The sequence below is a fragment of the Akebia trifoliata genome, chromosome 15 (assembly GCF_017979445.1).
Source record: "Akebia trifoliata isolate Shusen 1 chromosome 15, ASM1797944v1, whole genome shotgun sequence".
Taxonomy (NCBI): domain Eukaryota; kingdom Viridiplantae; phylum Streptophyta; class Magnoliopsida; order Ranunculales; family Lardizabalaceae; genus Akebia; species Akebia trifoliata.
Window position 1 is genome coordinate 15,345,223 of NC_141389.1, and position 16,496 is coordinate 15,361,718.

General features: G+C 35.3%; 1 protein-coding gene across 2 annotated transcripts; it reads right to left on the bottom strand.

The window, feature by feature from the left end:
- Positions 1–796: 796 nt before the first annotated feature.
- LOC147384421 (uncharacterized) lies at positions 797–11,750 on the bottom strand. 2 transcript variants are annotated; one of them, XM_086425435.1, is made up of 3 exons: positions 11,400–11,750; positions 2,226–2,487; positions 797–1,214 (listed from the first exon to the last, which is right to left on the bottom strand). In XM_086425435.1, exons 1-3 carry the CDS (start codon positions 11,559–11,561, stop codon positions 1,153–1,155), a joined length of 486 nt encoding a protein of 161 aa, XP_086281561.1. In that variant the 5' UTR covers positions 11,562–11,750; the 3' UTR covers positions 797–1,152. The 2 variants fall into 2 exon arrangements, with proteins under 2 accessions (XP_086281561.1, XP_086281562.1); XM_086425436.1 differs by having other exon boundaries at positions 797–1,211; positions 11,400–11,745.
- Positions 11,751–16,496: the final 4,746 nt, after the last annotated feature.

Below are 16,496 nucleotides of genomic sequence, written 5' to 3' on the forward strand. Positions count from 1 at the left end.
CTTGTGTTTGATTCCACCATACCCAATCGAATTCAAGAGCTACAGAGATCTCAAGTGTAATTAATTTTCTGGTCTGTGAAGAAGAACAAGGCCAATTGATTGTATGATTGTACTAATTCAGCTTTGTTTTGATGTCCCAATTGTATAATATGTCATATTAATTTTCTAGAAAAAAAGGTATTTGCAAAAAGAAAATGTAGAAAAAGGAGTAAGTCTTAGATTTTATAGGTGCCCAACCCAAACCCCAGCCCCAAAGAAAGTAAAGGAAAACCAAGTGTTCTTACGACTCTCTACCCACTCGATCAATTATGTTCCACTTAATCCCTCTTTCATGGACACATGTCTTCCTCCTGTTACATGAATCAAATGTTTCATTTCATCTAGGAAAAGCCATTCTTTCTCAACAACGTCATCAATTCAACGTGTGTTTTTTTTAAGCATATATTCATGATGAACCAGCATTTATATATATATCGATGTAGGGGGATCCATTTGAGAAGTAACAATTCCATTTGACCTTCGATCAAGGGGGTATAAACCAAATATCACTAATTTCACACAGCGGTTAGGCTTTTATCATTCAAGTTTAAATTGGATACTGGTCTGGTTGGTCGGTCTATTTTAATATGCAAATCTAGGAAGTATGAAGGCCTTGTATAATAAACCATCTCCAAAGGAAATCTAGAAAGGGGGAAGCAGCCTAAAATGCAATCAAAACTCAACCCATTTTTAAAGTACTACTGACAGGGAAGGGAGAAAGACCACTAATATTTATTATTTATTGGCAAGAAAAGAATGATCAAAAGTACAAAATCATCATCAACTATTCATTTGGCATTTAAATCTGTGAAGATGAGAATCATGATGCACTGTTTCAATAACTTCAATCCAAAAGGAGTCAGAATCTAGCCACGACTTTGACAAATTCAAAATAAAATAAAATAAAATAACTTCATCTTCAATTTAGAAACAAACAAGATAACACAACAACAAAGATAGCAACAAAGAAGGTGTCCACTGTTCACTAGCTATTCTTGTGAAAGATAGGAACTAAACAAAACTGTGAAAAGTACCTGACTTCGTTGGAATCTTCTGCACCCAAACTTTAAAACTGGAAAGGCTGAATCAGAAATCGAATAAACATCATTTAGCTCAAAGATGACCTTGCCCTCCACATTCCAGACACATGATGTTGCCCGTACCTCCACAACCTACTACATCATGATGATTAGTAGAATATGCAATAAGCCTAAACCAATCTATTCCAAACAATAGAAGCAAATACTAGTAGCAGCCACTGTCACAAAGTACCTTTTTTTTTTCCTGAAAATTTCAGTAAATAAAGGGTTGCCTGCCCAATCAATTCAGTCAGCGATTCATGAAATTAATCAGTGAATCATTGAATTGAAATATTCTTTTCCAGATCTATTGATTCATTCCTAACTCCCTCTCTCTCCATCCCTTGAAACTCCCTAATACATCCTTTTTATTGCTTAAAAACATTAGTCTTATAATCCCCGAATTTTTTCTAAATCTTTTCCCAATTAAACCAAACCGACCCCCACCAATACTTTCCAAGTCTGAACTTTGTCACAATGGTAGTAGTGAACAATTTAGAAACCGTATAAAAAATTCAATACGACTAGTATAGATCAGTGAAGAGATATTGGAAGGAAACACAAGATGAAGCTAATAAGAGCAGCCTTTGACATGAAATGATTGCATGCGTTTTTCTTTTTTTCTTTTTTTTCTTTTGAATGAGATGATTGCCTGTTGTACGTCTTTGGACTACAAGTAGGTACCACTTTTGGCATTTCTATGTACATACACGAAAATAGCTCACACTAAATGGCTGAGAATGCAATACAGCCCCATGGTCCTTTAGTCATCCTTGAGGTAAGAGATGGCATGAGAGATCACCTTCAATCTATAAGAGGCCCTAACAAGTATATAAATAACTAAAAGTCTTTGATCCCTCTAGATGTGTCGAACCTCAATTTCATTAAAGCCCTCCACTCACCAAACGAGTTCACAGATTTTGGAATGCATCTAAAGAGTTGTTCACAAGACCAATGGGTACTATAATGCCAAAATAAGTCACAAATGTATCTAAATGAGTGTTTTATGAAATTGTAGGAAATAAAGGAAAGAAATCACACAAAGAAACAGAGTATTTGAAAAGGAGTGTACTGGTGGTTCAGGACAAAGGGAAACAAGATTATTACCTAGGCATCGAACTTTGACAATGATTCCCTGGCTCTCCAATATAGAATCAACATATAAGCCTGAACCAGAGCAGGTTGTGCAAAGGACGGCACCTTTGGCTTGACAATCAGAACAGCGAGGACTGTCCCCAATTCTTCTCTCGGACAAAGACAAGCCAACTGGCTTCTCAATAATCTCCTCAGGTATAGGTTTATCATAGCAGAACAGAGATTCAAGACCACTTTTGCTTCTATGCATATCTCCAATTGAGCTCAACTGTGCCTGAAACATCAATGAGCAAATACTTCCTGTAAGTTGATAGTGTCGACTTCAGTTGATTTTTTTTCCTCAGAGGAAAACGAAAAAATAGTGATTTCACAGGCATGGATGATTAAGTTACGAATAATGATAAACTGACTCAAATATACTCAACTGATGTGGAATGTGCACAGAACCATAGATGTTTTCCTTGTGTATCTCAGTGAAACAAATCTATGGTTCTGTGCACATGCCACATCAGTTGAATTTTTTTTTTTTTTTTTTTTTTTTTTGAGTCAGTTTATCACAACTCCTAAGATAATTACAACCAGCTTACCATATGATTAAGAAAACTCCCTGTATCTTTCATGCAAAGATAGTTAAGCTTTCTAGTTTCTTCCAACTGCAACATATATATGCTTGCTCCTCTGCTCAGCACAAAGATCCAGCTGGCTCTTGATTGCATCATTGGGATTCTTTATTTTGATTTAATGATAGATTTTATGATATTTCACTTGGAACAGATTTCCACAACATTTCACTTGGAAATTATGCTTTCTTATCATAGAAGAGATTGATTGTTTATTATGGATTTGGTGGTTCTTTGTAATCATATAGGTAGCTTCTTACCTTCAGTCCATAGAAAATCCAAGATGCATTCAACCGTTCATGATAAATGAGAAACAATATATTTTCCCAACATAGCTAAACTCTTGAGTTTTAAATTTCTGAATGATTATTTTTTGGAAGTCATTGTTAATATAGCATCTCTCCCTTTAAGTAAATCTGGAAGCGCCTTACTTCGGTTGCTGCTGGAATTTCCAGAAGAATGTTGCAGCCACGTTCAGAATTTCGTACCCTTCTAGAATATTTCAATGAAATATTTTATTGTCTTGAAATGTTTCAGACGAAACCATTTTGATTTTTCTCCGGACCAAAATGAGATTTTAAACATGTCACAGCTTTTGGCTTAGACCCATAGCCCAGTTGGTTGACATATTGCAATGCAACTTTGAGGTTCTGGATTAAGTTAAACTTAAATAAAACAAACACATCTGAATTGTATCCCAAGGGTTAGACTAGCTGTCCAATCAAGGACCTTCATGGGACAATTTATAAGAAAAATGCAGATAACAGACATAGGGAGACGATGGAGCTAACTTCACATTTTTTTTTTTTTTTTGATAGGCAAATGCAAGATATATCTTCACATGATAGATGTTGAATTTCCCCTATTTAAACATTTTTGTAATATGATGGAATAAAGTGCAAATATTCAACATCCAAATGAGAGAACCAGGAAATATTCAACACAGAAATTCAGTTCACCATTAGTTTTGGATTGGTAAGCCTGTTTTTAATGAGATCAGTAACTCGGTGAGAGTGGGATTGAACCCAGGTATATGGTATCATGCCCCAAGGACTTTACCAGCTACTACAACAATAAATGGTTCTAACCAAGGAGGGGAAGTATAATGGGAAGAAGTTGAAAATTAGCTAGTTTAGAGCCCGAGACATAACAAGATTATTAAGCTGGAGTGGCATCCCTAGCAAGGATAGGTACAACCACAATTAGAAAAAGTTTGTAAGTGAAAAATTGCAAAGGATGCAAGTAGAATGAAGTTGTGTGAGAAGACGAAATAGCAAATGGGGTTCATTTCCAAAATGACAAGGCAGCTCATAAAAAAACAAGAACACTAAAAATAACCAAGTTTATGGGAAGATGGTGGAACATGCAAAGGGTTGATGGACAATGTTGAAGAACAATGAGGGCAGCAACCTAGGTGTAAAGCTAGGGAATTAAAAGGGGTTGACCACAACCAGTTTTACGTCTTGGCATCACGCTCTTGAAACATGGCTCGGTTCAGCAAAGTGCTTTGAGACTCATCTCCAAACATGGATTGAGAAAATGGGTTGTCTTGCAGTTGTACAAACAAAAAAGATGATTCTACATGTTTATTGATTAGTACACTTTAGTTTTTCTTTTCTTTTCTTTTCTTTTTAAAGAAGGTAAAAGTAGTATGGGAGTTAGGCTATATCATCTCTTCCAATTCAGTCCTATTTAGGACACTAGAATTGGGTTATGGTGTTTTGGGTTGTTCCAGGCATTGAGAAAATGTCCCGCCTTTTTTTTTTAAAAAATCTGGAGGATAGTTGGTACACAGTCCTCTTTGTTAGTAAAAGGGGCATTGGAAGGAAATTGTGTGCTTTGCATGCAAATCACAGTATGTTGTACATTGAAGTCATCCCTAATAGGATAGAGCATGATACAAATATTAAAAGGGCGACACAAGCTTTGCTTGGGCCCATCCAAACTCTTTTTATACGGAAAATGGAAGCATAGAAGGGTAAGTTGTTTATATTAATTAATGAAAGTAATAATATAAAGAGGTAAAAATAAAAATTTGTTTGGTCGGATGTGTAATTCTTAATAAGAGGCAGCATAAAAATAAAAAGAAAAAGAAAAACGATTTAGTATTAAAAGGGTTAGTAAGTTGTTTATTTATGTTGTATCCAATACAAATCAATTGGTGATGTACATCGAAACCTTTAGGCTTTTAGAAAAAAATAAAATAAAGGGTAAAGGGCTGGGTACATCTTGTGCACATCATTTTTAGATGTGCATTAAAACCTTTTGTTAGCAAACCCAAAAATGAAGAGGGTTGAATGGGGGTTAAATTGAATTCAATACTTTTCCTGTACATCAATCTAGATGTATGTATGGTATTGCTTCCTATTTGATCAATAATATTAATAAAGGAATAGGTAGAAAGGGGCTAGGTGAATTAGGTGTTGAACTTGCACATCAACTTTTGATGTGCATCAAAATCATATCTTTGGACTTTGATAAAAATAACAAGGATAGGAGGACCAACTATTGTGCCAAGCAATTGTAGTTATCGGGGGCTCGGGCTATACCAATAATTAAGGGTCCTACGTGACTCTATTTATTACATGGGTTAACTTGGCATAAGAGTGACATGTGGGCTAAGTGCAAGTTCAACTGAAACGAGTCAAATTTATTTATTAGAAGCTTGACCGGGTAAAACGGTATAATTTGGGGTCTTAACCAAGCCCAACTTGCCGAGCTAAACAAGGGAATGCCAATTTAATTTAAAAAGTCTTACTATATAATAAGGTATATTTTTATTTAAATAAAAAACTTGGTCGAGTCACAAGACTCTGCCGAATCAATTTTATTACTTGAGTTTTTTTATTAAGTAGTGTATAATGTCGAGCCAATTAAATCGCCCAGGGGCTTAATCACACCAATCCAATTTGTTAGTTGGGTCAATTTTTCAAATAAAATTAGGGGACCAACAATATTGCCGAGCGATTATATTGCTCGAGGGGCTTAGGTCACGCCATGATAAGGGTCCCACGTGACCCAATTTGTTATTCAAATCAACTCAGTGCTAATATAATGTTGGGGTCTCGAGGGGTGCACAAAAGCGAATCCGACCTCATTGTTGGTCGGGTATACAAAATGGATCCCCGACCTCGTTGTCGGTAGGTCGATGCACAGGGTGAAAATCTAATCCACCAAGTTAAATGGTACACTTGGGGGGCTCAATGTAAGCCCAATTACTAAAGTAAAATTGTAATGTTAAAAAAAATATATATATTATTGAACAAGTCAACCATTGTTGACTCAAGTCAAGTCAACTTTGGTCAAACAACTTTGACTAAATCAAGTTGACTAAAGTCCATTTTTTAGGAAATTCTAAAAGATTAGAATTTTTTTAGTATTATCTAAATATTTAAAATATCTAGATATTATTTAAAATATCTAAATACTATTTGAAAATATCTAGATACTATTTGGAAATATCTAAATATTATATATTATTTGAAAATATGTAGAAAATATCTAGATATTATATTAATTGATTTTTCTATATAAAGAAGAAAGAAGAAAGAAGGAAGAGAAAGGAAAAGAAAGAAAAACAAGGAGGTAGGCCTTCAAATTTTTTTATAGCCTTAGGAATATTTTAAGAAAAGAATTTCTAAATTTTGTAGTTTAAAACATAATTTGTTTTATATTTATGTTGTAGTAGTTTGAAAAAAACAACAAAAAAAATTGGTTTGTAGTTATTCTCAACAGCATGCACACATTTTATAGATATTTATATTAGTGTTTTTATGAGTTTAAAGAATATTAATAAGTGTTACTTTGCTTAGAAATAATTTATTACATGTTTGTAGTTACTTTATACGTGTTTTATACGTATTTATACATGTTAAAAATAAAATACAACAACTATGAAAGTTGTTGTTTTTGTATAAAATTTACACTATGCATATTAAATTGAATGCTCAAAACATTTGTTACTTATACGAACTTTATATGTATTTTGTACTTGTCAAAAAGAAAAATACAGCAACTATATGAGTTGTTGTTTTTACACACAATTCATATATTTTGTTCACATTTTTTATAAACATGCATGATTTTTTAATAAGTTAAACTAGTGGATAATTTACTTTAATCGTTTTAGTGATGGATTTCCAAAAAATGTTTCTAATTAAAAAATTGGGTAAGAAAAATAATTTATTAAAATAAATATGAGAACGAGTTCTCAATTAAATGTCGTGCTTTTAAAATACCTAGTTGGTGAGATGCTTCGGCGTATGCCGTATAAGACACGAAAGAGAGAAAAGATGAGGTGATGCTTTAGTCATAGACTGTGTAAAACACAAATGAGAGAAATGTTTCGACTAATGGTCGTGTAAGACACGAAAGAAAGAAAAAGAAAAGAGAGACGAGGCTGTACATTTAAGAATGGATCTGATTATTTAAAACACGTGTATGTTTTACTTTCAATATGCTTTGAAAAAAAAATAAATACTTATATGTAGTATTTTAGTGATTTATTAAAGAGATTGTGAAAACCTATAAAGAATAACATGTTGTAACATTTCCGGAATGATGTGTTATTCTACGATAACAGTTGCGTTGTTTGAGTTCTTATGTATTATGAGATGCATAAGAACACAACATCACAACAGGAATCCGGGAATTTCTTTTCTATCTTTAATAGAGAACAAAATATAGATAGTTGTATGATTGATAGAGAATATCGAGAATCGCACGCACGCCAGATTGGCATAGATGAAGATGGCTAGTTAATGATCATTAATAGTCTACAGTAGTCAAGAAAGAATGACCTACTTGATTTGGCCCATTTCTTAAGGCCTTGGTCAACGGCCAACCTGAGCCGAAAAATAGTTACCCAAATTGTGGCAGAGACTGGCCATAGAATCAGGAACTAACGGTGGGATTCCACACTGGTGAAGTATTGGAATAATCGTATTTTGACTGAGATGTTCACATCAGTCGTGACCCTCAACTCTCTATTATAATACTATATTATTTGATGTTATATTATGGACAATTGTTTATTTTGATTTTTAATTAAATTTTAATTTTCAGCTAGATTTCATGATATCGGTGTTCAATTATTTTCAATTATGTGTTAAATATCAAATATGCATGATTTACGAATTCCTAGAATGTTTAAACTGCATATAGGATGTTATTATTTAGAATTGTAAGATTCCCTTACTGGGTAACTCCTCTGTTACTCACCCCTACGACATCACAAATTTCAGGCGCACCTGGTTTAGATGATCCTTCCGAGGAGGCTCAGTACCATGGCCTTATAGATGATCAGTCCAAGCTTCCAGGAGTGGAGCATGGGTACTACTAGTAATGAGTCTTAAACTAGAGTTAGGTTTAAGTCTTTAGCTATCGTTTTTTTTGTTATGTAATTATGAACACCGTATTATGTCATTACTGTTTTATGTATATATGTCAAGTGTATTGATGTTTGAGGATACGTATCTGTTCTATTGAGCAATGATCAGGTATGACATAGTTATTTATGTCATTTACGTTTATATATTGACTATCATGATATGGGTTTTATATCATGCCTCTGGATTCAACTTGGGAATCATGGGGATTCGGGTTGAGTTTTTAGGGCATGACAAAAATGGTGAACTTGCACATGGGGGCTCGGTCCAAGTATAAGTAGTCAAGAACTTGGACTCGAGTATTACTTAAGAAGGTAGTATAAGTAGGATATTAATAACTATATGGATTTATTTAAATTGCTAGTAGGAGATCTACGTTATGTTATCAGATTTCATGAGGTATAGGGATTTTGCTTTAAATGTTCTTAATTGAGCTTACGTTAAAATAAAGATGATTATCTGTTGGTTTATTTCATACTATCGAAAGGTAGTTCGATTCATTGAGGAAGCCGAACCCAATTATTTTAGATTTAATATGATTAAAATTTTAAAGGTAACTCAGTTCATTAAGGGAATTGAGACATGTTCTGATTGGTTAAACATGTTGAAGAAGGATAAGTTTTTAGGTTCGGTTCATTGGGGGAACAGAGCCTTACTCATGAGATTGAGTAGGTTCAAGAAGGATAAAGTCTCAATTCATTGAAGGAGTCAAGCCCTACTCAGGAAGTTGGATAGGTTCAAGAAGGTTAAGACTCGATTCATTGAGGGAACCAAGTCCTATTCATGAGATTGAGTAGGTTCAAGAAGGTTAAAATCTCAGTTTATTGAGGGAACCGAGCCCTACTCATGAAGTTGAGTAGGTTCAAGAAAGTTAAAATCTCAATTCATTGAGGGAATCAAGCCCTACTCATGCGTTTGGTAGATTAAAGAAGGTTAAGACTCGGTCCATTGAGAGAACCGAGCTCTACTCACGAGGTTGAATATGTTCAAGAAGGTTAAAACTCGGTTCATTGAAGGAACCGAGCCCTACTCATGAGGTTGGGTAGGTTCAATAAAGTTAAGACTCAGTTCATTAAGGGAATCAATCCTTATTCATGAGGTTGAATAGGTTCAATAAGGTTAAGCCTCAATTCATTGAGGGAAACGAACCCTACTCTTGAGGTTGAGTAGGTTCAAGAAGGTTAAGTCTCAATTCATTGAGGGAACCGAGCCTTATTCATGAGGTTGAATAGGTTCAATAAGGTTAAGTCTCAATTCATTGAGGGAACCAAGCCCTACTCAACATAGTAGGTTCAAGAAGGTTAAGTCTCAATTCATTGAGGGAACCGAGCCCTATTCTTGAGGTTGAGTAGGCTTAGGAAGATTAAGACTCGATTCATTGAGGGAACCGAGCCCTACTCTTGAGGTTGAGTAGGTTTAAAAAGGATAAGACTTGGTTCGGAACTGAGCTCTACTCTTGAGGTTGAGTACGTTCAAGAAGGATAAGACTCAGTTCATTGAAGGAACCGAGCCCTACTCTTGAATTCAGGTAGGTTCAAGAAGTTAAGACTCAGTCCATTGAGGGAACCAAGCCCTAATCTTGAGGTTGGTAAGTTCAAGAAGGTTAAAGTCTTTAAGTTTGATTCATCAAGGGAACCGAACCCTTGTTATATTTGTTGAACATGATTAAAATGGTTAAGTAAGGTGATTCTGCTCTGATGAAAGAACAAAGCTAAAATGGATAAGTAAGGAAGCTCAACTCAAGGAGGAAATTGAACCCTACTCTTGAGGTTGAGTAGGTTCAAGAAGGTTTAGAATCGGTTCATCAAGGTAATCCGACCTTTTTGTTGGTTGGTCAGTTGTACATAAAGTGGAATCCGACCTTTTTGTTGGTTGGTCAGCACATAAAAAGACTCGGTTCTTCCCATGGAACCAGGCCCGACCCCCAGGTTGGTTAGTTTATTAGATTAAAAATCTTGGATCATTCTATGATCCAAATCTAATCTACAAAGAAAAAGATAAGCCTAGGAGTTCAGGAATCACACTAGCTTGAAAATCGGGGATAGTGCTCATTCAGGAAGAATTGTCAAAAACTACAAAATTCTCGAAGGCGGATGGTACATCAGTCTCCACCTTCGACAAAAGACTATGTGAAGGGATAAAATCATCTCCCATATGGACTATTCAATCGCACCATCAAAATGCATCCTGAGGCAAACACGTAGCATCGTTTGAAGAGGACTTTATCTTATTAGTGAAGAATCCCAATTTAAGAGGATTATTCCCCTTTTTGGTAATTATTAATTTGGATAATGGATAATAAGGTCAATTGTAATTTAACTAGGATTAGAATTCTTTTTAGGATTTTTCTATTTAAAGGACTAAAAGTCATTGTAAAAGGAGGAAGGGAAGAGACCGAGTAGAAAAGGCAATGTAACCATGAGATTTATAGTGGAATGGCTCCTCAAACCAATGAACGGAGGCACATTTGCCGAATCAAGTAAAAACCTTGTCTTCTCTCTTTTCCATGTTTTTTTCTATTATTTTATGGGTTTAATGATGAAATCATGATCGATGTTGATTTATCACATAATCGACCTCTACAAACACCGTCCAAGACCTTTGCAAATGTGATTGTGGGAGTGGTTGCAAGCAAGTTACCAAATCACTATAAATCTTGTGTCTCCTATTTCCAATTTATGCTTATGCTTTACTTTGATATGCCATGATTTAAATTCCTATTCTAAGTGTAATACTTGCTCTAGCATAATTGTGAGACCTTGATTGAATCGGGACTAAGTGAATTGTTCTATGTGAGTAAATCATCGAACTTGACCATGAGAACATAGGATTTGAAAGGAAATTTTTATTTGTCCTATTCTCAAACCCCCTAACAAGAGCCCGGTTGGAGTTAGGTTCGGAGGACGTCTCTATCCCTAAATTTAAAGATCAGTTGGAGTTGGTCTAAGGCAAGTTTCTCGAATTAGGATAGATATATTTGCAACGATGATGTTTGACGAAATGAGTTTGCCAAAATGTTCGAATTTGCTGGCCATTCGGGTTTCGATGTTATTTACTTCTATTTAAGTTTAGACAGAAAATCCAATATTCAAAACATGAACACAGATAACCAAGTCCTAAATCCTAATTCTCCAAAATAATAAAATAAAGACAGTCAAATTAGAGGGAAAAACTCTGACCGAATTCGAATCAGAGAGAGGAAACGATCCATTGTGCGAGATGACATGTACTCTTCTGGTAGATACGCTTCCTTTGGGCCGAAAGTTTGATTTCATATCGAGGGAGGACTTGAGAGAATGAGTTGGGAAGGGGATTGGAAAGATTCCAATCGCAGTCTCCATTAAAGGGGACAAAGAAGTTCTGATTTTTAGGTTCAACTTCTCCCATGAAGAGAAGAATTTAAGAGAAGAAGGTTTTCATGAGAAAGCTTCGAATGCATCGACGATGGTTCGAATTCGATACATCCCCTTCGTCTCGTCGTTAACAAATTAGACGGCTGGGTTATAAAACTCGGGTCAGACATAGAGACAATGTGAATCGCCCCTTGGTTGAGTTAATGAAAACTCTCTCTCTCTCTCTCTCTCGCTCTCTCTCTATATATATATATATATATATATATATATCAACTATTTCAACACACGTATAGACAACGTGTTTTGTCTTATATGGGCAAAAATGTTTGGAATTGACTGATTTTTGTGAGGATGATCTCTGTGATGAGGGGATCATCCTGGCAAAAAATCATCTCATTCCAAAACTTGTAACCCCATCAAAATTGATTTACAAAAATTGGACGGTCTATAATTTTTCAACAAAAATTGGACGGTCTAGAAGTTTCATAATGAGCTGATTTTTGGCAAGGATGATATCCTCATCACAAAGATCATCCTCACAAAAAATCAGTCCATTTCAAACATTTTTGACCATATAAGACAAAACACGTTGTCTATATGTGTGTTAAAATGGTTGTCCTTTGAACCTGACCCTATACAACCATTTCAACACACATATAGACAACGTGTTTTATCTTATATGGGCAAAAATGTTTGGAATGGGCTGATTTTTTGTGAGGATAATCTCCTCACTAGATGATCTCTATGGTGAGGAGATCATCCTTGCCAAAAATCAGCTCATTATGAAACTTCTAGACCGTCCAATTTTTGTTGAAAAATTATAGACCGTCCAATTTTTGTAAATCAATTTTGATGGGGTTACAAGTTTTGGAATGGGATGATTTTTTGCCAGGATGATCCCCTCATCACAGAGATCATCCTCACAAAAAATCAGCCCATTCCAAACATTTTTGCCCATATAAGACAAACACGTTGTCTATATGTGTGTCGCAGGAACCCGACCCATATATATATATAGGGTCCCGTTCAGCAACAAACATTATAAGACAAACACGTTGTCGCAATGTGTGTCGCAGGAACCCGACCCATATATATATATATATATATATATATATATATATATATATATATATATATATAGGGTCCCGTTCAGCAACAAACATTTAGGAAAACATTTTTCAAAACATGGGTTAGAGGTTTTGGAATGGACTGATTTTTGTGAGGATGATCTCTATGGTGAGGAGATCATCATCACCAAAATCAGCCCATTCCAAAACTTCTAGTCCCAGTTTACAAGTTGAAAAATCGTGGAATGTTCATTTTTTGTAAACCATTTTTGATGGGGTTAGAAGTTTTGGAATGGGCTGATTTTTGGTGATGATGATCTCCTCACCGTAGAGATCATCCTCACCAAAAATCAGCCCATTCCAAAACCTCTAACTCATGTTTTGAAAAATGTTTTTACCAAAAAGTTGGCCATTGAACGCCCCCTGTATATATATATATATGGGAAATGTTCAGCAACAAACAATTTGGCAAAACATTTTTCAAAACATGAGTTAGAGGTTTTGGAATGAGCTGGTTTTTGGTGAGGATGATCTCTACGGTGAGGAGATCATCATCACCAAAATCAACTCATTCCAAAACTTCTAACCCCATCAAAATAGTTTACAAAAAATGGACGGTCCACGATTTTTCAACTTGTAAACATGGGTTAGAAGTTTGGGAATGGGCTGATTTTTGGTGAGGATGATCTTCTCACTGTAAAGATCATCCTCACAAAAAATCAGCCCATTCCGAAACCTCTAACTCATGTTTTGAAAAATGTTTTGCCAAAAAGTTGGCCATTTAGGGGTGTCAATGGATAGTCGAAATCCGAATCCGAATTCGAATTCGAATTCGAAAAATCGGATATCGGATTCGGATGTTATTTTGGATACGAATTCGGATGTTACAAAATCTGATTCGATAATATCCGCTCTGATTATAAAGACATGTGTTACGTATTCATGTTGCACAACAAAACTTATTTATATATACATATGTATTCTCGTGTGTTCAAGTTTTACAACGAAACTAAATTTTAAATGTTATCTTCTCAACCCATAACACAAAACCAGAAAAAAAAAACGTAGAACGAGCTAATGGGTTTCGACTATGCAAGCTCCCAACGACGAATATTCTCCGACCAACGAATATCAAGATCGGTTTTTCCTCCCTCTCTCTCTCTCTCTCGCAGAACAAGCTAATGGGTTTCGACTGTGCAAGCTCCCACCGGTGAATATTCTCCGACCGACGAATATCAAGATAGGTTTTTCCTCTCTCTCTCTCTCTCTCTCTCTCTCAAAATAAAACTAAAATCTTGTTTTTTTTTATTGTGCGAGCTCCATAACGGAAAAACCACCATCTTCTTCGGCCGGCGAGCATTAGGTAGATGAATCGGCGTCGGAATCTCTTACTCTCTCTCTCTCTCTCAAAAGCTCAATGACATCGTCAGGTTAGGATTTTTTTTTCAGATAAATTTCGGATATTTCGAATAATAAATTTCGGATTCGAATCGGATAATATCGGATATTCGATAATTTATTTGGATACGAATTCGAATATTTGTTAGTGGTATCTGATCGGATTCGAATTCAAATTCGGATATCACTGAAAAATTTCAGATTCGAATTCGAATATAGCACTATCCTATCGGATATGTATCAGTTGACAGGCCTATATATATATATATATATATATATATATATATATATAATATATATATATATATATATATAGGGGGCGTTCAATGGCCAACTTTTTGGCAAAACATTTTTCAAAACATGAGTTAGAGGTTTTGGAATGGGCTGATTTTTGGTGAGGATGATCTCTACAGTGAGGAGATCATCATCATCAAAAATCAGCCCATTCCAAAACTTCTAACCCCATCAAAAACAGTTTACAAAAAATGGACGGTCCACGATTTTTCAGCTTGTAAACATGGGTTAGAAGTTTGGGAATGGGCTGATTTTTGGTGAGGATGATCTCCTCACTGTAGAGATCATCCTCACAAAAATCAGCCCATTCCAAAACTTCTAACTCATGTTTTGAAAAATGTTTTGCCAAAAAGTTTGCCATTGAACGCTACCCTATATATATATATATATATAGGTCCCATTCTGAAAATTTTAACCCCATGTTTATAAGTTGAAAAATCGTGGACCGTCCATTTTTTATGGGGTTAGAAGTTTTGGAATGGGCTGATTTTTGGTGAGGATAATCTCCTCACCATAAAGATCATCCTCACCAAAAATCAGCCCATTCCAAAACTTCTAACTCATGTAAGACAAAACACGTTTGTTAAAGTGTAGGGTAAAGCTTAGGGTGGGGAACGGGATCCATATATATATATATATGGGTTGGGTTATTACGACCCCCTTTGCGACACACCATTTTGTCTTATATGGGCAAAAATGTTTGGAATGGGCTAATTTTTTGTAAGGATGATCTCTATGGTGAGGAGGTCATCCTTGCCAAAAATCATCCTTGTCAAAAATCAGCTCATTATGAAACTTCTAGCCCCATATTTACAAGTTAAAAAATTTTAGACCGTCCAATTTTCGTAAATCAATTTTGATGGGGTTAGAAGTTTTGGAATGGGATGATTTTTTGCTAGGATGATCCCCTCATCACAGAGATCATCCTTACCAAAAATCAGCCCATTCCAAAACCTCTAACTCATGTTTTAAAAAATGTTTTGCCAAAAAGTTTGCCATTGAACACCCCCCTATAGGGTCCCGTTTAGTAACAAACATTTTGGCAAAACATTTTTCAAAACATGGGTTAGAGATTTTGGAATGGGCTGATTTTTGGTGAGGATGATCTCTACGGTGAGGAGATCATCATCACCAAAAATCAGCCCATTCCAAAACTTCTAACCCCATCAAAAATAGTTTACAAAAAATGGATGGTCCACGATTTTTCAGCTTGTAAACATGGGTTAGAAGTTTTGGAATGGGCTGATTTTTGGTGAGGATGATCTCCTCACCGTAGAGATCATCGTCACCAAAAATCAGCCCATTCCAAAACTTTTAACTCATGTTTTGAAAAATGTTTTCCCAAAAAGTTTGCCATTGAACGCTACCCATATATATATATATATATATATATATATATATATATATATATATATATATGGGAAATGTTCAGCACCCTAAGTTTTACCACACACTTTAACAAACGTTTTTTGTCCTACATGGGTTAGAAGTTTTGGAATGGGCTGATTTTTGGTGAGAATGATCTCTATGATTAGAAGATCATCCTCCCCAAAAATCAGCCCATTCCGAAATGTTTAGCCCTATGTTTACACGTTGAAAATTGTGGACCGTCCATTTTTTGTAAACCATTTTGATGGGGTTAGAAGTTTTGGAATGAGCTGATTTTTGGTGAGGATGATCTCCTCACCATAGAGATCATCCTCACCAAAAATTAGCTCATTCCGAAACTTCTAACCCATGTAAGACAAAACACTTTGTTAAAGTGTGTGGTAAAACTTAGGGTGCCGAACGGGACCCTATATATATATATATATATATATATATATATATATATATATATATATATATAGATATGGGAAATGTTCAGCAACAAAGATTTTGACAAACATTTTGGCAAAACATTTTTCAAAACATGGGTTAGAGGTTTTGGAATGGGCTGATTTTTGGTGAGGATAATCTCTACGGCAAGGAGATCATCATCACCAAAAATCAGCCCATTCTAAAACTTCTTACCCCATTAAAAATGGTTTACAAAAATGGACGGTACACGATTTTTCAACTTGTAAACTGGGGCTAAAAGTTTTGGAATGGGCTGATTTTTGGTGAGGATGATCTCCTCACCGTAGAGATCATTCTCACCAAAAATCAGCTCATTCCAAAACCT